The sequence below is a fragment of the Symsagittifera roscoffensis genome, chromosome 6 (assembly GCF_963678635.1).
Source record: "Symsagittifera roscoffensis chromosome 6, txSymRosc1.1, whole genome shotgun sequence".
NCBI lineage: Eukaryota > Metazoa > Xenacoelomorpha > Acoela > Convolutidae > Symsagittifera > Symsagittifera roscoffensis.
Window position 1 is genome coordinate 57469397 of NC_087067.1, and position 20685 is coordinate 57490081.

At 36.9% G+C, this 20685-nt stretch overlaps 1 protein-coding gene across 1 annotated transcript in view; it reads right to left on the reverse strand.

Moving 5' to 3' along the window:
- LOC134848844 (neurogenic locus notch homolog protein 1-like) overlaps nt 1–20685 on the reverse strand; it is an 85455-nt gene that overhangs the window by 24149 nt on the left and 40621 nt on the right. Inside the window, exons 6-11 of the mRNA XM_063866357.1 lie at nt 19604–19720; nt 18654–18800; nt 18176–18364; nt 8013–8228; nt 3794–3913; nt 3512–3565 (exon numbers count right to left, since the gene is read on the reverse strand). Coding sequence (XP_063722427.1) covers nt 3512–3565; nt 3794–3913; nt 8013–8228; nt 18176–18364; nt 18654–18800; nt 19604–19720 — 843 coding nt within the window. The remainder of the gene's footprint in view (nt 1–3511; nt 3566–3793; nt 3914–8012; nt 8229–18175; nt 18365–18653; nt 18801–19603; nt 19721–20685) is intronic.

Genomic DNA, 20685 nt, shown 5'->3' on the forward strand with positions numbered 1-20685 from the left:
ATTGGCAATCTAAGGCATTGAGCAAGGCCCTCATAAAAGTTTCAATTCACGAAAAATGTAATCTAAAAAACTACTCAACTACGAAATAACAACTTATTTAAATTTTGGCAATTTAATTAATAAATAGCTGCATTTTCAGTCAATTTCTACCAGATAGCTTAAAATTTTTAGTTCGTTCCTTCTGAAGCGAAATCTATATTAGTGCCTGGCTAAGATCGTTAGCTTTCCAACTATAAAGTTAAGCCCAAAATTTGAAAATGCTTTTGCTGTTTACGGGGATTTTTCGGAACTTAGAACACCTCTCTGATGCTCTCCAGTTAAATGCCCAAAAAACACCTTAAAAACTTTTTACGGCTTTTTATTCGGCTATATTTAGAAAACATTTTCATCTATTATGTCAGAAACGTGGGGAAAAACTGTTTTTTCTTTCACAAGAAAATTAAAAGTTGTAATTTCTGTCTCATGACTGTAGTTAAAACTAGATTTTATTTAAGTGGAACCAGTTCAATTTACTAAAATTCAGACAAAAGCGTCAATTTCCTTTTTATTGCAGCTTCAGTGTTGCGAAGATCCACTCAGAGGTGATGCAAAACTTCGCAACAATTTCGATACAACGTAAGCATAGCATTGCTAGCTGGCAATCAGAAGGGCAGAAATCAGCCAAAAAAATGATAATAATGAAGAATTTCATACGTTTGTCTCGACTGTCAGTCGAGACAAACGTAAATGAAACTTTATGTAGATTTCAAAATACTTTTCAACTTAGTGATTTTTACCCTTATTCTGATCTACAGCATGCGATGCTATATTTGAACAGATTGCAAACACAGAGACGAGCGGAGCTTCCTGCCACTTGCGATACCACACAAGCTTAGCATTTCAAGCTATCAAAAAATGGAAAAACCCAACTACAGAAATTTCAGTCTGGAATAATGTTTTAATTGAGGAAAAAACGTCTAAAAATAAAGTCTAAAAAAATTTCATTTGATCTTCAAAAACATTTATCGGGCGGTAACTAAGCCACAGAAAGCGGGATTAACATTTGAGCCGAAAGCAAAAAAAAAATGCCGTTATGAAAAAGTTCAAACTTCGAAATTCATAAGTTTTACCCTTTGTAAACAAAAAAAACAACAAGACTGCTCGTATCAGAGCGAAACCCTGAATCTTCCAACTGCCCTTATCCCCCCGTATGTCGTATCCCCCCCGTACCAGACTGAGTAGGGTCTGTCTCCTCACTTCGGGTTCCCTGTTCTTCAAAACTAACATGGCAGAGGTAGTATTATCCGCACCAGCCACCAACACCTGAAACACATATTGAACATATATAAATAGAAACATAGCCAACAGACAGTTGGAAAAGAGTCAAGGAACGCAAGGAAACAGAAAACACTGAGTTTCGAGTTTCAAAAACAAACCTGTGAACTTAAAGCACTTTGAATTTCAAGAACAATAATTGATTGAAACCTTTTGATAATTAAAATTAACTCCATTTGAGAAAACGAGATTGTCTGAAAATTAATATCCACTTTTGAAGTTAAAAGGTCGATCACGTTTTTCGGGGCTTTTGCACTCTTGCTGATCGATAGTGAAGTTTGCCTTCCTTTTACACAGATCCGAAGCAGCGCTTCGCAAACGAAAGCGCGAAAACGGCAAAAATGACCCGGGTTGACTAAAAATGCTAGTCATACAATTTTCATATATGGAAAAATGCTTATCATACAATTTCCATGCAATTATATAGGTACAAAACATTGCATGAAAGGTCTATGATTAGTATTTTTTCATATATGGAAATTGTATGACAAGCAATTTCCCATAAAACAAAAATATTGATTTTTTATATTTTAACTTCGCAAAATTTTTTGGTTGTGTTCGTAACCGCACACAAATGACATTAACCTTAGTTACTCAAACGTAGTAACCAAAGGTTTGGCCGTCTCGCATAAAAATGCATTGGAAACGGCCTGAAAAGTTTTAATTGTCTCACACAAATGATATAACGAAAGTAACGAACTTTTAAATGTAGGCAAAAATTTTCAAAGAATATTATTTCCATAATTTGAAATTTATATTACCAGACATTGATCAAGGCATACAAAAACGTTTCATACAAAAGAAAGAGGAATTTTGAGCGTTTTTAAAAAAGTTATGAACAGAAAAGGAAAAAAAATCCAATATTTATATATCCAAGACTACGTTATACACACAAAAAATTAAACTTTGCATGCAAAATTTTTTTTTCGAAAAAGTTTGTTGGAGTACGAAAATCAATTTGCGGTTGAAAAAAAAATACAAAAAAGTTTTGGGGGCAATTCCAAAAATACTTTTGTCGTCGCCCTCAAAAAAAATGCTAGTCATACATTTTCCATATATGGAAATTGTATGATTAGCATTTTTTTTTGACAAAATGTTTTTTAGCACGAATTTTATGCCAAAACAAGAGAAAAGTTGATCGAAAATTCAATGACACCATTTAAGCAAAATGTATGAAATTTGTATGACTAGTATTTTTTCATAGACTTAATTTATGGAATTGTATGATTAGCATATTTGGTCTATTGAGGTCAACCCCCGGGATAGCTGTAAAAATGAAATAAGAAAAGACAAGGTACGAATAAACCTTGAAACTTTTGCTGTGGCAGATTTAAACCCAAGACCAGGAAATTTGGAGTCCTTTGTCCTCGCATCTGCACCACAGGCCCATGAAAAATTCCAATAAAACAGCTATAGATGCTAATAAATCGCAATGCTATTCAGCAAAAATGACAACAATATGAACTTAAGTCACACTACTTATTCGCGCAATAAATTGGAAACTATAAAGCCGAACTGAGTATAAATTATGCATTTCAAAAATCTGGCGAAACAAATTGTATTAGAAAATTTCTGAACTTGAGCTGTTTCCTTGTTCCGACTTTCGTACCGAAAGTAACGGAATAATTGTGCTCGGGGTGGGTTTTTTTCTTCAGACAATATTCGACTTTTTAACTAGCCATTTTTGACAAAAAAATTTTTTCATCACTCAAAAGTTTTTTTTTCAAATTTCATTTTGTTTTCTTACATTTAATTTTTGAATTTTATTACTGCTCCATAAACCTTAAACGTCAGTCGGAACATTCAAAGCTTCAAAATGCCATTCTTTAAACCCCCATACCTTTACGAAAAATGATCACAGGTGAAAAATCTTTTCAAATTTGAGCTCAAGACAACAATACCTTTCGAATGATACAAAAAATTCTGTCAAAAATGGCCAGTTAAAAAGTCGAAATTTGTCTGAAGAAAAAAAAACCACCCCGAACACAATTATTCCGTTACTTTCGTATCGAAAGCCGGAACAAAAATATATTTTTCCTTCAAGAGACGCAAAATTTGCGCACTAAGCTGGTTTTTAAGATAAGTTCTTTCGGTAGAAAAGTCTAATTCCCGGTTACAAGTCACCGGCTCTCGCAAGTAAAATAAAACTTTCGACATGTGCAGCTATGTTTTTTGAACTCAAAATAGCAAAACTTACTGTTATCGCAGCTTCGGTAGTCATGATACTCCTCAATCTCACCGCACCGTTTTCCTGAAACGCAAAAAAAATAACAATTGGAAAAACTGAAATGGCAGTTACGTCAACTTTAAGCTGCGTTCATTTACCAGTAAGCGTAGAAGAAATACCCGAGTGTCAATAAATCTTATTAGAAGGCTAAGTGCTTATAATTGTGAAAAACCCAATTTTTTTCAAGCGAATCTTTGTTTTCATTAGTTATCGAAACTTTGCACCCCAGTATTAGAACGTCCAAATTTGAACCTTGTGGGCAGACGCATTTTCCGAAATGGGTGATTGGGTCTTCAATGCAGTCCTCGCCTCTTTTGCACAACGTGTTGCTGCTACATCGCTTGTCTTCCTCGCAGTAGCTTCCGTTGAAGCCTAAGAGACAATTAATTTTGACCAACAATGAAAAATATGGAAAACAAGAATCTTCAATTGGTCTAACAGTTGCACAAAATTCTCCCTTATTTATCTAAGTTGAAAAATAAAACACGGAAAGCTGCACTTCGCAAACGGATTTTAAGGCTTTTTGATTTTTCAAGTCATATTTCTGATGCTTATTTTCGTATTTTCTTGCATTAAGGCTTTTTGTCGGTATTTACATGTAAGAAAATACGAAATTGAAATAAGAATCAAAATTATGACTTGAAAAATCAAATTCATACACTGAAGATCAAGTTTATCGCCTTCCTCTTCTCAGTCGAATAAGTTTATGACTACACCAAATATTCCAAAAGTTTCACTGAAGCTTTAGTAACAAATACCAGGCAGCATTAATTTTTTTTGATGCTGTACTGAATCCTCAACTAAGTTCTTCTGAGAAAGCTAAAACCAATGGGAATAATGATCCAGGCAGGTTGACCAGTATCAATGAAGGCAAGGAAATGGAATAAACTAGCAAACCTGCATCCAATAATCAATTGGCTCGCTAGAAATTAGTTGTGTTCTAATCAAGCCAGCTATCCCAGTAAAGAAACTTCAAACAATTTCAAATTGAGGCATATCGTAAAACGGTTCAAAAAACTTGAAGTTTCATTGAACGAATCGGTTGCCAAAAAATTGAAGTTTTTCTAAGCAAGCTACGAAACTTCGAAAAATTTCAACATGTTTCATGAAGCTAATCGGATGGTGAAACTTAAGGTTTTTCTATGGAGGCTATTCAAGCAATGACAAATTGAATTATTTCAAGTTGTTTCATAGAGCGAATCAATTCGCAAAAAAGTGAAGTTTTTCTAATCAAGCTTTTAAAGTTATGAAATTTCCAATTATTTCAAGTTATTTCATAAACCGAATCAATTCGCGGAAAGCTTTAATTTTTTTGAAGCAAGCTGTTCAAGTTATGAAACTTTGAAATATTTCAATCCGTGGACCAAATCGTTCACAAAAATTTTCTAAAGTTTTTCTACGAGAGCTTTAAAGCAATGAAACTTTGAATTACTTCAAGTGAATTCATAGACTGAATCGGTTCGCGAAAAGTAGAAGTTTTTCTAAACAAGCTTTTAAAGCTCAGAAACGTTAAAAAATTTTAAGTTATATCAAAGGTCAGATAAATTTGCGAAAAGCTTGCTTAAAAACTTAAGTTTTTTGCAAATGATTCGGTCTATGAGATAACTTGAAAAATTTCCACGTTTTTCTGAGCACGCAATTCATGCGTTGAAACTTTGAAATATGTCAAGTTGATTCAACTTGACATAATTCAAAGTTTGACATATTTCAAAGTTTCAACTTGACATATTTCAAAGTTTCAACGCATGAGTTGCGTGCTCAGAAAAACGTGGACATTTTTCAAGTGGAAACGACTTGACATATTTCAAAGTTTCAACGCATGAATTGCGAGCTCGGAAAAAAGTGGAAATTTTTCAAGTGGAAACAACTTGACATATTTCAAAGTTTCAACGCATGAATTGCGAGCTCGGAAAAAAGTGGAAATTTTTCAAATATGTCAACGTCGAAATAGAGAAATTCGACTGCCGAGAAGTTTCAGTTTTTCTAAGGAAGCTATTGAGGCAATGAAACATTGAATCATCTCAAGTTTTCACAGAGCAAATTTATTGGCGAAAAACTTAATGTTTTGCGAAGCAAGCTATGAAACTTTTCATAGCACAAATCAGTTTGCAAACAGTCAGTTTTTTCTAGCAAGGAGGATGCTATTTTTAGTTGGTTCGTTTCAGAATTAAATCAATCTGTAAAGACAAAATTTTGGAAAAAATGGACAGGCACTGTCGATCCTTGAAAATGAATTAAGTTCATCTTGTCTAAAGACTTGTCAAAAAACATTGTAGAATATGCCAAACTTAAGAAAAATTGAAAGTTCCAGAACATTCTTGGCTTTCTTTTAAACGTTAGACCTAAGATATTTTTTAAACGTAGCATTCGACAACGCTAAAACATTGCGTCCATAGCGCATTCCGACTTTCATTTATTATGTAAGTTACTGAAATACTAAACTATAGTGTTTTTCTTTGAAAACACTTTGACTTTCGAGCTTCACAAAATATATCTGGACTTAAAGCTCTTTGCACATCAAGAACAATTTCTGATTGACAAAATTATAATAAAATCAACCTAATTTGAGGAAGCTCAATCAAAAGGTAAAATTTTCTTCCGCAGGGAAATCTGAAAACTAAATCAACTTTTGAAACTAGACGTCGATCGCGTTTTTTGTGTCCTTTACACTCTTGCTGTTCGATACTGGAGTTTACCTTTCTTCTAACAAAGAAATGAACAAATCACAAATCAAACCGAGAAAAACCAAATTTGAGCATGAACAAACTTTTAAAAAACTCCTGAAAAAAAACAGACAAAAAAAATCATCACGAGTTATGAACATTTAAGCAACCTCATTTTGCAAGGAAAAAGGTTTAAGACATTGGTGGTTGGAACAATGAGATCTCATCCACTCTCTCAAAAAAAGTGATGAAAAAATATCCAGATCCTCTTTTTCGACATTAACCAATTATACACCAATTTTGGAATCAGAAATTAGAATTGAAAAGCATTTATCAGATACCGTAATCAATTCTGTGTACAATTTTTAAGCAACTGAATTTGCAACTCAGGCCATGTTTTCGTCTGAGTTTGTATAATTAGGTCATTACAAAAATTGGAAACTTGTGAATGAAGGATTTAGATTTTATAGGGAATTCGAAACGATTTTTCACTCAATCTGTTTTGGTGTAACTTATTTTTGTAAACATTTTTGTATTACATAACAGGTAGCAAAAAATTTTGAATGCACATTTCTTTTGCCATAACAATTAACAACTTCAAAAATGTTGAGATAGTCCAGCCGGTCATAAATTACACATCCACCGCAATATTATCAACACCTTTTGAAAATTGCAACCCGATTTGATAAAATTAAAGCATAGCCGAAAAACGTTGGAAAAGAGTAAATAGCCAAAACAAAATTGAAAAAAGTCGATGAACGCAAGGAAAGAAAAAAATTTCTGGAAAAAAATAAATTTTCAAATTTTTAAGTAAAAAAAAGTATGGCCTTAATGCTCTTTGAATTTCAAGATGAATATATAAGGAAATTTTTTGATAAAAATTAATTAGAATTGAGAAAACTGAATCAAAAATTAATTTTTTTCGCCGGGAAATCAGAAAAATAAAATCCACTTTCGAAACTAGAAGTCGATTCACGTGTTTCATGAATTTTGCTGTTCAATAGTGGAGTTTGCATTCCTGTTAACGGAAGAAATGAACTATACTGGAAAAAAAAAAGAAATCAAAAGTCAAGCCGCCAAAAATCAAATTTGAGCGCAAACAAATTTTCAGATGTTTTTTCTTGAAAAAAGAAAAGAAATCAAACAACCAATATAACTGTCTTCACTATGCTACGTTCAGTGACTCTTGAAAAAGAATTTAAAATTTAACCAAAAGGCAAATCGTGACAATAAATGAGTGTTCCCGAAAACTTGCACGACCTAAATATGTGTCTTCGTTTCATATTACTTAACAAGACTTTTAGTTCTATGGACTAAGTGTTGGCCTACAAAACTGAATGAAATTTCCGAAAAAAAACTAAAAATTCATTTTTGAAAATTATCCCCCGCCCCACACGCCACGTAAAAAATTGATATATTTCGCATATAGCAAAGTCTTAAATAGACGAAATAGCATTTATTTAATCGCCTCAATCTAATTGCCTCAATTTAATTTGGAACAATTTCTGGGACGGATTTAATCGCTGCGTACGCCTTATTAGCACGAAAAATATCGTGCGTTAATTGTGCAAATTGGCAATTTTTAAACCATGTAACTTTAAGACAACTAATCACAGTAGATATCTTCTTAAATGTGAGCTTAGCATAACAGTACCTATCAAATGATATGAAAAAAAAAAATCCGTCAAATTTGCTAGCTAAAAAGGAAATTTGTCAGGAGAAAAAAACCACCCGAGCACCAATATTCCGTCACTTTCTTCGAAGGTCGGAACAAAAAAATGTATATATTTTCTAGGCATGCAATTTACCTGGTTTGCAAACACATTTTCCAAATTCCATTGTGTCTCTGGAGTCTCCAGAATTTTCCAGATCCCTTTTATTCCAGCATTGTCCATCATTTTCACAGGGAACAACTTTGCAAATATCCCAAAACGTGTGACAGTATCTTCCCGCATAGATTCCAGTACAAATGCACTCCCATGACCCTTCAGTGTTCACACATTTGTTTCCTTCTTCAATGCACTCTAAAATCAGTTCACATGCTAGTAATTAATTACAAGTTTGAAAACAAATTAGTTCAAATCAATTCAGACGAACACTTGAAATAAATAAAGAAAAAACTGAAACTGAATTAAGAACTCAATACAAATGTAACTGAAATTCATTAATTATTAAATAACTCAAATGGTCCCAATTTGAATATAGCAGACATATATCATCTGCCGAACTGAAATTGTTAATTTTTTTAGATTAGCTGATTCGACCTAAAAACAAGTCAAATTTTTGAATTTTTATTCAAAAATCCGCCCCTTTGAGAAAATACTAGATCTGCCCCTGGATGCATATATTGAGAAATATAATAAAATATTCTCTGAAAGTGCTATCAAAATAGAATTTCTGAAATTCTAAATAGGGTTAGGGGGTAGTGAACAAGATCCAGCATCTATAAAAATTGATTAAGTTCATTATAGCTGTGGATTTTTGTTACTAAGTATCACAACGGGGCAGGGGTGGATGTAGGATGATGTAGAAATTTCTCTCGAGGGGCTGGGCGGATTTTCAAAATTTTTGTCGACTTTTCATTCAGGTCGGCCAAATTGATTTTTGGAAAGCTCCCAGAACACTATGAAGACCCTATTTTGACACGCCGACAAATTTGTTTAAAAAACAAATCCTCCCCCCCCCCCAAAAAAAAAAAATTAACAATGGTGATGGTAGGGTTGGGGATCTTTACAAAAATCAAACAGTTAAACAGTCAATTATTGATCCATTTAGCTCAATATTATCCATTGGAACAGTTCTGCGGTCAGTAGTAAGCCAGTAGTTTCAAGTAATAAAAAATCAACTCAAATCAAAAGCCTTCACTCTTCGATTACCGATACAGTACACGTCATCCTTACGGTTAATAGTTCTATTTGTTTCTATGGCCTGTCGACACGCTACGTATACCGAGTACGTGTCGTAGTCTCCGTCGTCGAACTCGAAATTCAGACATAAGGCCATCCAGTTGAAGGTCATGTTTAACCACTTGTGAGTGTTGTCGGGTGACTCAAGGTCAAACTGGTCGTAGAATGAGTCACGCAACACAGGCTGGTAAAATTCTGTTCGCGCCACAAAATGGGTTATCATTACTGCTCTTTTATGGAGCTTTCAAATCTTTGCTTTGGAGTGCAGCCAGTATTTAGACAAATATTGTATGAACCAATCAGAATCGAGAAAAAACATAAATAATCTGAAATAAATAATAATTATTTATTAATTTCTTCTTTGTCTCGATTCTGATTGGTTGAAACAGTATTTGTCTAAATACTGACCAGGGTGGCGTCCCTCATGCTTGAAGGACCAAATGCTTGAAATTAATTTTAGCTTACTTTCAGCCAATCAGAGTTGAGTATTCAAAATCTAAAAAAAAATCGCGAAAATCTCAAAGTCAGAAAATAAATCCAGGCCATTAGTGTTATTATTGACCGATTAGATAATAAGCAGATGAGTTTCAAGACTGAAAACGCTTATGATTTTGAACTCATTAATCTTGATGATTATCTGAATAGTAATGCGGTTGTAACCCGCAATTTGTAATATTTTTGATTATTTTCCACTGATTTAATACATTTTCTGTTAATAATGACTTCGATATTGTGAGAAAGGCATTTAGCCAATAGAAACGCTTAGCGATTTTGATTGGTTGAAATTTTTCAAGCATTCGGTCCTTCAAGCATGAGAACCCTCCCCACTGACCAGTCTGAATACGCGGCTGTCTAAATACTGACATGTAACCCTTTGCTTTAAACCTAATGCTCGAATGCTTGAAAAACCGTCACTTAACCAATTGAACAACGTACATACTGAGCACAAGCTCTTAGAAACAGCTGAGGGTCCCCGGATCTCTTTAACTAAACTATTTTCCCCTTTTGCAAAAGGGGGAGATTCGTTATTAAGTTCAAAATCTCATATACTTAACCGTTTAATTTTTCTTTATAGGGGAGGGGAAAGATTCGTTACTAAGTGCCATAGGTGTGGGGAGGGGGTGGGATGAAGAGTTATTGGGGACTGGGAATAAGCATTGCGTGTCACCGCTTTTGAAAACATTTTAACTCAAATTTAGAAATTCACACCATTTACACCATTATAAACCTCTTGCCGGCCGAATTTCTGAGTATAGAGTAAGGGTTTGTAAAAAGATGGCTGTTAAATAGTTAATTGACTTGACTGAATTCTAGTTCGCATAAATAAGAGAGAGAACTTAGAGGTCAACACTTAACAGCTAGACAGCTTTAGTTGATTGACAGGCAGGTACCAGTCTCACACTTGATAAAGTCTGGGAACTAATAATAGCAACTCGAATGATTGACACTAAGATGATGATTGACAACTGAACATATTGTAGCCCCTGACATTTCCGTATGGATGTAAAATTTAAATACATAGTAATTTAAATTTAAGTATACTCACCACATCTTCAACCTGCCGCCTCAACTATCATATAACAAACAACTATCAGTTTTAACAATTTGAGTTTTAGGCTTAATGGCCATCCCTCTCCCTGGGTCAACGAGTTTTCGAATAATGTGAAATAAGTTCATTTCCCTTCTCCCCCTGGTTGTGTTCCTGGTTGTTCCGCCCCCTGGATGGTTTCGATCATCACTCCTCCCATTTTGTCTACTGGCTTTCTCCTTCTAGTACTCCTCCTGGTTCCCGAGCTTTCACTTTGGCTTCCTGATTCCCCTTCTTCCTCCTGACTGCTATTTACAAGACACTCCCGCGCCGCTAACGCTGGACGTTCCTGGCTTTCCTTCAATTGTTTACTTTGGCCCCCTTTTCCTCGCTTAGCTCTTGTCACTCTGGTTTTAGCTTTAGCTCCCGTTCCTCCTCCCACTCCTGTCGTACTGCCGCTTGGGCCTTGTCCCGCTGCAATTGCCTCGCGCCTCGCTAGCGATTCTACCGGTAGTCGTACCGGAATGTTTATTGGCAGATTGTCTTCCGTATCCGAACTGTCGGACTCGAAGGTGGCTAATTGGACTGTCTGCGTGGTCTTAGCTCGTTTTGATTTCGGGCTCACTACTGCCCCTCTTTTTGCGCTCGCTAGCATATCCTTGAGCGTGGCAGGCTTCCGTTTCTTGGGAAGGTCATGTTTCGGTTTTGATGCCACTGCACTTTTCCTAAGAACGGATCCGTTTTTAAGTTTAAAAGTATGTTCGGATTCAGAGATTACATTTGACTTTAGTAATTTATACCGATTTAGGGTCTTGCTGGTAGTACGCTGGTATAGATTTCGTCCTTTCCCACTCCCCTGGGTGTTAAGTCCAGTGTCTCCACTCCCTTGGATGTGTGGGGCAACTTCCGATTCCCCCCTTGGACATGCGTCCATTTGTTGGTCACTATCCAGCGTGATAGGGGCCCTTCGCAAGGTTGGAGCGTATGTTAGATCCGACCTCTCCTCCCAATTTGAATGCTGAGGGAATGCAACTTTGCTCAACTCAGGATCATTTTCGTCTAAACACAAACATTTTTGTTTTAGGACGTTGTTCCAATTCAAATTCTTCAAACTTGGTTTTTTCGTTAGATTTCGTAAAACAGTATTGGCCTCCCTGCCGTGGTGAGCTTCAAAAGGCGTTAATTTAGTAGTTGCATTTTTGGAGAATCGTAGAGCGCCTAGTGCTTTATCGACCATAGATTCTAGAGATTTATGTTCTTTTTCTGTCGCATATGTTAAGACAAAGTTTTTCAAACTTCCTATCGTCCATTCAACGGACCCCGTGCCTCGATGGTCATTTACTGGGGAGTACATTAGCTCGATGCCTTCCTCGTTACAGAAGCTTTTAAACTTATTAGAGGTAAAACATGATCCCTGATCAACGTGGATCTTCCGAGGCACTCCATGATGCGATATGTACTTAACAAGGAACTTTAAGACCTTATCTGACGTATTAGTAGTAGTAACCATTGCTGACGGCCACCTTGAGAATCGGTCCGTAGCAACCAAAACGTATTTCTTAGTTTCATTCAAATAATTTATCGGCCCCCAAAAATCCAATTGTAAACATTCATTGGGTTCCCTTGGTTCTGGGACCTTCCCCATGTCTCCCTTGGGTAATAACGGTTTCAGGTTCTTACCCGCTTCCGTGCATTGCTGACAGTACGTGGCCTTTGCTGCCAAACTTCGGTACATATAAGGGTACCAGACGTCCCGCGCTGCTTCGAACATGTTTCTTTTACCATGATGGTAATAGTGTATCCGTGATTCGACTGGGACTTGTAAGGGTAAAGGAATGACCAATCGTCCGTCCAACCACACACAATCGTCCCGTAACGACAGATCGTTAGCATATTGAGCCCAGTATTTCCCAATCTTCAGGAGTTCTTCTTTCAAGTTGGTCTTCTTCTCCAATGCTTCTTTCACTCGTAACAAGTTTACATCCGCTGGTATGTTCGAGGCAACAAATTCTAAATTAAAAAGTTCTGGTAACGATTGAGACTTTTTAATAACCTTGCAATCACGGGGAATGATGGACATAATTTGCTGATTCGGATTAACAGTAGGAAAAAGCTCGCCTGGAAATTTCGAAGGTATTGAAAGTACTGTATTAACTTTTGAATCCCGTGTGTTTTTAGTAATTGCAATAATTTCAGGGTTAATGACAGTTATTTCATCGCTACTCAATAAGTTTTCGTCTAGTCTAAGTGGAGAGTTGATCTGAGGTTGTAGTATATTCGGATTGTTAGTTTGAGAATCGATTGTAACATTTTCAACATTTTCAATTTCAAATACTGGGAAAGAACAATTAGAGTCGCTATCCATTTTGTTTGAGTGTTTTGAATTAGGCAAATTTAACCGTCTTCCAAGGGAACAATATATAGAGCACACTGAATGTCCCTTGGATTTCTTTGATTTACGCAATATGCAAATCGATCGTTTCCTATTGGTCGCTGTCTTCACGCATGACTTTTCGCCCTCAACCGTCGCTGGTTGTATGCATGTTAGTCGTTCTCGCTTGTGATTGGATGAAAATCGTTTAGACTGTTTAGAACCAGTTTCTTCAGTATTTTGGTAATTTCGTTTACCAAGGGGTTTTAATTCCTTTGAAAAACCAAGGGATTTTCTGATCGAAGCGATTTTTGCCACGGTGAACAAATTATCGTATTGACTTATCGGTTTAGGGGGTTCGCTAGGATGCCTTGACAAATAATCTGCCAATCCTATCTTGGCGCCCGGTTTGTGTTCTATTACAAAGTCAAAAGGAATCAGTCTGTCCAGCCAACGTGTTAGTCTTGAAAAAAGTGTTTTGTTTTTCTTGTTATTTCCGTTAAGTAATGAAATTAAAGCCTTATGATCGGTAATGACTGTAAATGATCTTCCTAGGATGTAATTTCTGAAATACTCGGCCCCCCATACCACCGCCAGCATTTCCAGCTCGTTGGTGGAATATTTTTTCTCGGCTGCGTTTAGGAATCGTGATGCAAAAGATATAGGGCGCCACCCTTCTGTACCCAATTGCTCTAACACCGCTCCAAGGCCGTTGTGACTTGCATCGCAAACAACTCTAATGTCCTTATGAATATCAAAGTGTTTTAATTCAACGATGTTCGCTACCCCCACTTTAATATTTTGGAAAGCATTTTCACATTCCGCGGTCCAGTTATACTCGTTTTTCTTGCTGAGAAGTGGCCTTAGTGGAGCTGACATCTCCGCTATCGCCGGTAAATACTTATGCAAGCTGTGGATTGAGCCCATAAATGACTTCAGTTGCGTTACTGTTTTAGGAGCTTTTAGTGCGTCTATCGGCGATGTTTTTCGTTTAAGAGGCGTGACCCCCGTTTCGGTTATACGATGGCCAAGCCACTCGCATTCGCGTTTCGCAAACTCGCATTTAGGTAACTTCAAGGATATATTTTCGTGGTTTAGTTTCCGGAGGATTTTTTCAACCAAGGAGATATGTTCTACTTCCGTTCCCTTGGTTGTAACCAGAATGTCATCAATGAACGCGTTCGCTTGTGGGAATTCGTTCAAGATTGAGTCCATTACTCGCTGGAACTCTGCCGGCATTGATGTTAGCCCGTAAAACCCTGTTCGGAAACGGTACGTTCCTGTCGACCGTCCGCCCACCAACGAAAAATTACAGTGTACGCTTGTCTCTTCACTAAGCGGTAGTTGCCCATACGCGTACGTTAGGTCCATCGTAGTAAAGTACACCTCACCTTGTTTTTTCTCGGATATAAGTTGTCCTATTGTATCTACAAGTTCTTCTATATTTGGCATCTGATATTTGTTTTTATGCACTTGTTTATTAAGTTCTCGTGATTCCAACGCTAATTTTACGGACCAGTCTTTTTTCACGGTGATGACGATCGGAGAAACAAAATATCGATCCGAACACTCTTTCAATTTTTCTATATGTCCCTGAGTTAATAGCTTATCAATTTCTTTGTCCACTTTTTCTTGGAGCGTTACCGGCACTCTCCGTCCCTTCTGCTGCACTGGTACAAGATTTTTGAAAAATTCCGCTTGAACTTTGTAGTTCCTAATTTTTCCAACTCTAGTAAAAAGTTTTGGGAATAGCTTACTGAAGTATGACTGCCACTGATCCATCTGCTCCTCCTCTGGTTCATCGTGTCCCTCCTTGCATGAAATGTCCTCCGCCCCCTGGATGTTCATGACCTCCCCCCTTGGATCTGCTTGCATCAACTGTAGTCCAAGTTTACCCATCAAGTCACGTCCCACGATGGATGGTCTGGTCCCCCAATGACTCGGACTTCTGCTGTCGTCTTCCAGCCGTTTGATGCTAACTCGAGTTCCATTCTGCCCAACATCTTGATCCGATTGTTACTGTAATCTCGAAATTCGTCATCATCAGTGTTATCCTGCTTCAAGTTGATTCCCGCTCTTCCCACTGTTCTTCTCAAATCTTCTAGTGTTAGAATGGATATCGGCGATCCACTATCGATCCAAATGTTCATCGGGTGCCCATTAATGAATACTTTGAGTTTGGGCCCGGCAACTTTCAACATCGTTTCCTTCTTCCGTCGAATTGCCATAACCATGTAATCGTCCGAACTTTCTGACGACCAGCTGTGATGTTCTCGTTTGACGAAACCAACTGAACTTGCCGCAGCTTGGGGCTCCACGTCATCCGAGGGTGTATCTTCCTCGTCGAGAAACTCATCCCCTTGGATCAATCCAACCGGTTGTTCCCCCCTGGATTGTCGTTTTCCTCGGCAAGTCCTCTCAAAGTGCCCAATCTTCTTGCAGAAGTTGCATGTGACGGCTCTCGCTGGGCATCGTTGTCGGTGTTCTGGGGTGAAATTCGGTTGATCGCAGTTGTAACATCTGCGCTCTTGCACTCGATCTTGTGTTCGACCTCCTCCACGATTTGGATACTGACCCCGTCCCCTTGGCATTCCTCGTCCCCTGGATCCGCGAATATTGCTGACTGGTTCCGTTTTAATCTGTAGAGAACCCCCTGGCGATGGATGCGCCATTCCCGTGGAACCGGATACGGCCCCCTTGTAGCTCCTTGCGTATTTGTCTCCTCTTTCGTATGACATTGCGATTCGCAATGCTTCTTCCGGGGTTTTGGTTTCCCTACACAGCTCGTTCTGCGCGTCCCTGTTCCTCATGTTGAAAATAAAAATGTCTCTCACTATTTTCCGCTCCTGGGTGCCCAAGTTGCATCTTGCCGCCATTCCGCTAAGTTCTGCATAGAACGATTCTAGACTCTCACCCTCCTTTTGTTTCCTCGACAACATTTGGTACATCTCGTACGTCTCGTTCCGCTCTTTCTGAAAGAGAGCTACACAGGTATCCAAAAAACGTGGGTATCGTATTGTTTCCATATCTAAATGTGGATGCTGGTTATGCAATGCTCTCTGTCCCTCATGTCCCAGGGATAAATACAGATTCGATATTAGTGTACGTTCACCTTCTGCCCGTGGTTTTCCCCCAACGTCCCCCAGATCTGTAATCTGTGCTTCGGTTAATGTCGATGCAAAGTAGTATTCTGACGAGAATATTCCATGTTTCGCCACCATCGCCCAATGGAATCGTTGTTTCCAGTGTTCCCATAAAAGTTGTGGTTCCGCCTGATTTGGAGGCCAGAAAGCCACAATTCCAAGGGGGTTTTTCCCCCCACCGTCTGCTGGCTGCGCCATAACAAGGGTTTGTAAAAAGATGGCTGTTAAATAGTTAATTGACTTGACTGAATTCTAGTTCGCATAAATAAGAGAGAGAACTTAGAGGTCAACACTTAACAGCTAGACAGCTTTAGTTGATTGACAGGCAGGTACCAGTCTCACACTTGATAAAGTCTGGGAACTAATAATAGCAACTCGAATGATTGACACTAAGATGATGATTGACAACTGAACATATTGTAGCCCCTGACAGTAAATTATACACTTACGTGATTTGGTTTTTTATTTAGTCTCATATGGCCTGATTGATTATAAGAAATTAGAACATTTTTTTCCATTGAATTTTAACAGAGCTATAAAATAAGCAGGTGAAAAGCAATTCATGAAGCTCACATTAAATTTTACGGTGACAGACAATGCCAACAAAACAAAACAATTTTTTAACTTTTGTCAGTACATATTTTGAATTTGAAAACTATTAAACTAATGGATTCCAAAGGGCACTTAGGACTTATGTACACTTGCTTGTTTTCTAACCCTTGCACATTTTTTGCTCTGGTTTACTTTTACAATGATTTACATTAAGCAATGATCTCAGCAATTTGATGTCAATTCTGATCACAAAATACACGCATTAAAAATGATTATATGCACCATTTTACCTAATAAGGGGGAGGGTTCTCATGCTTGAAGGACCGAATGCTTGAAAAAATTCAACCAATCAAAATCGCTAAGCGTTTCTATTGGCTGAATGCCTTTCTCACAAAATCGAAGTCAATATTAACAGAAAATGTATTACAGTGCTGATTTAAATTATCCGGACAAAACGAACAAAACTTGAATTTTCAAACGCGTTTTTCTCAAATTGGGTTAAGATTAGACAAAAAGTGAAGAGGACAAAAGTTGCTTAGAATTTCACCAAAATTAATATGGTGCCATTTTTTCTCCGAAATTCTCAACAAAAAGTTTACCCCAAAAATGGGTCATTTTGGCTTTTTTCAATTAATCAAGAATTACGCCGAAACTACTTTGTTAATTGATGAGAAAATTATATCACAGGAAGCCTCTTACGCAGCTCAACAAAGTATAAGAAGGGTTAAATCTCCAAAAATTTGCGCAAATTGTTTAAAATTTATTTTTAAACAGAACTTCTGGGTTTTACATAGTAAAAATCAAATTTATTGACTATCAAGTGATAATTTTTTCTCTTATACTGGTTTTTGGAGATTTAACCCTTCTTATACTTTGTTGAGCTGCGTAAGAGGCTTCCTGTGATATAATTTTCTCATCAATTAACAAAGTAGTTTCTGCGTAATTCTTGATTTTTTGAAAAAAGCCAAAATGACCCATTTTTGGGGTAAACTTTTTGTTGAGAATTTCGGAGAAAAAATGGCACCATATTAATTCTGGTGAAATTCTAAGCAACTTTTGTCCTCTTCCCTTTTTGTCTAATCTTAACCCAATTTGAGAAAAACGCGTTTGAAAATTCAAGTTTTGTTCGTTTCGTCCGGATAATTTAAATCAGCACTGTACATCAGTGGAAAATAATCGAAAATGTTACAAATTGCGGGTTACAACCGCATTACTATTCAGATAATCATCAAGATTAATGAGTTCAAAATAATAAGAATTTTTCAGTCTTAAAAACTTATCTACTTATTATCTAATCGGTCAATAATAACACTAATGGTCTGGATTTATTTTCTTACTTTGAGATTTTTGTGATTTATTTTGGAGATTTTGAATACTCAATTTTGATTGGCTGAAAGCAAGCTAAAATTAATTTCAAGCATTCGGTCCTTCAAGCATGAGGGACGCCACCCCTAATAAGCATCAAACTCACTTTTTGCAAACAAGTATTCTTCACATTCGTTCACGTCTTGTTCACACCTTTCTCCTTTATATCCAGTGTTCATGCATTCGCATCGAAAGGAGGTGAAGTCATTGGTGTGAAAGCACATTCCCTTATGTTCACACACTGGCTCGTGCGTTTCCGGGTTCACACAGGGGTTCGGGAGATCACAGTTGTGACCTGTTAAAATTTCAATATGCTGGAAAAGAGTCAATGAAGTAAAAAAAAAAACAAAAACGCAATGAAATACTTTTCCTTAAAAAAATGAGTTTCTAGATTCAAAGAACAAATAGATCACCTTAAAAAGCTGAAACTCAAAATTACGCGTTGAAATGAAAAAAAAAAAGAGAATTTCTTCTGATGTCACAATGAGCAGTTCTTGGTTAATGAACTGGTTCAAATTCGTCAACAGAAATAAACAACAACTAATTCTACTAAATAAACATCAGCAATAGAGCTCGGTGCTTACCAATGAACAGATCCAGTCCGGTGGTTTCATTCTTTGGACAGGTGCAGCTGTACTTCATGGGACCCTCGTCGACACAATCTCCCCCCGATTTGCATGGGTCGGGAGAGCAGTCATCAATGTCTATCTGACACACACTCCCGTTATAGCCTACAAATCACAACAAAAACTCAACTGGAAGTTGATTTCAGAAAGGGTGGACTAAATAAAATTGGCAGGAATTTTAAGCTATCGCGCAGCAAAAAGTGTGATCGGAACAATCTGTTCTGCACAAATTGCGCTGAACAGAACGCTCCGATTACATTTCTTCCTGGGTTTTACTTTCGAAATTCCCATCAATATCTTTGAATCCATCGGTTTCCGAAATTTTAAATAGTCGCTCAACTCCAAAAAGTAACATTAAATGGACAACTTCTAATGAAAAGTAAATCGAAAACAAAACTGCTCGTATCAAAGCGAAGCCCTGAATGTTCAGACTGCTTTTTAAGGTTTTATGGAGCAGTAATAACATTAAGAAATTAAAGGTAATAAAATGAAATGAAATTTTTTTTTATTTGAATTTTTTTTATTAAAATCATCCCCCCACACGCCATATACAGTACAAAAGGATAGATTTCACTACTTGTAACAAATCAATTATGGCAAATAAGCTTCGTTAAATCAATTTGGAACGATTTCTAAGACGGATTAACTCTTAAATATATCGCGCGTTAATTGTCCCAAATTGGCCAAAATGGCAATATTTGAACCCCTATAACTTTACGAAAAATGATCACAGGTGAAATATCTTTTCAAATCTGAGCTCACAACGACAATATCTTTTGAATGATGTAAAAAATTCTGTAAAAAATGGCTAGTTAAAAAGTCGAAATTCGTCTGAAGAAAAAAACCCACCCCGAGCACAAATATTCCGTTACTTTCGTATCGAGCAATCTAATGTGAAATTAACAAACCCGTCATGCAGTGGCATTCGAATCCATTTTCAATATTCAGACACGTCGCTCCATTAGTGCACATAGGTTCGCCTATTTCTAACGAGCATTCGTCTACGTCTTGCTCACAAAACGCACCTGAAAAATTAAATAAGTTGCCCTAAGGTGAAAAGTGAGTTCTTAAACTCTACCTATTTGTTTTTCAAGTTCATGCATTTTGATGGTGAGGTGCTGATTTAATAGTCCTGATTTGAATGATGCAAAAAATACCTAAAAACTTAAACTCTTTCATCAAATTGGATTAACGTTAGAAAAAAAACCAAAGAAGACACGTTCCTTGATTATTGAAAACAATCGCAGCATTCTGACCCAAAACTTGCCCTGAAGTACTTTTGATTTAATTTGGTTGATCAAACCATGCTAAAATGTGCTAAAATAATCTAAACGCAAAACTGGAAATTACGAACATTCGTCAGTCACAGTAAAATATGCAAATTGAACAACAGTCTTCGGGAAAAAATGACCAAAAAACGTTACTCAAGTAAAACTAAGTATTATCGCGGCCTAAATAACGCATATTTAAGCTTTTGTAAGCCTGCTCGTCGCTCGCATCATTCGCTCGAGTTAAGAAAAAACAAAAACTTCAAACCTAGTTACTAAAAGAACTCATCGGAACTCAAAGAACTTTACAATGATATATTACTCAAACCATTCTCAGGAATATTTCCGGAACTGATTTTGCGTTAAAATCAAAAAAAGAACTGGAACCTAATCTAAACTACATTTTATTATTTATAAATTAGATATTTTACCACTGTAAAGTATTTAATATTAACCAATCACAATCCATCTAATTAACTACCCACTTATTTGTAAGTGCTGAAATTACTTGTAATTTCAGCACCAGAGAGATTTGAATTTAACTCAGAAAATAGTTGCCTCTCCCGAGTACTTCAGCAACCGCAACGATACCAGTAAACTCTAGATCTATTGAGCCTAGCAGAGACTAGTTAAACACCCTGAGACTACTAGTTATAAGAGTAAGATTAGGATCGGTATTAGACTAAGAAGTTGCACGAATCTATCCGGCCGAAAATAAGATA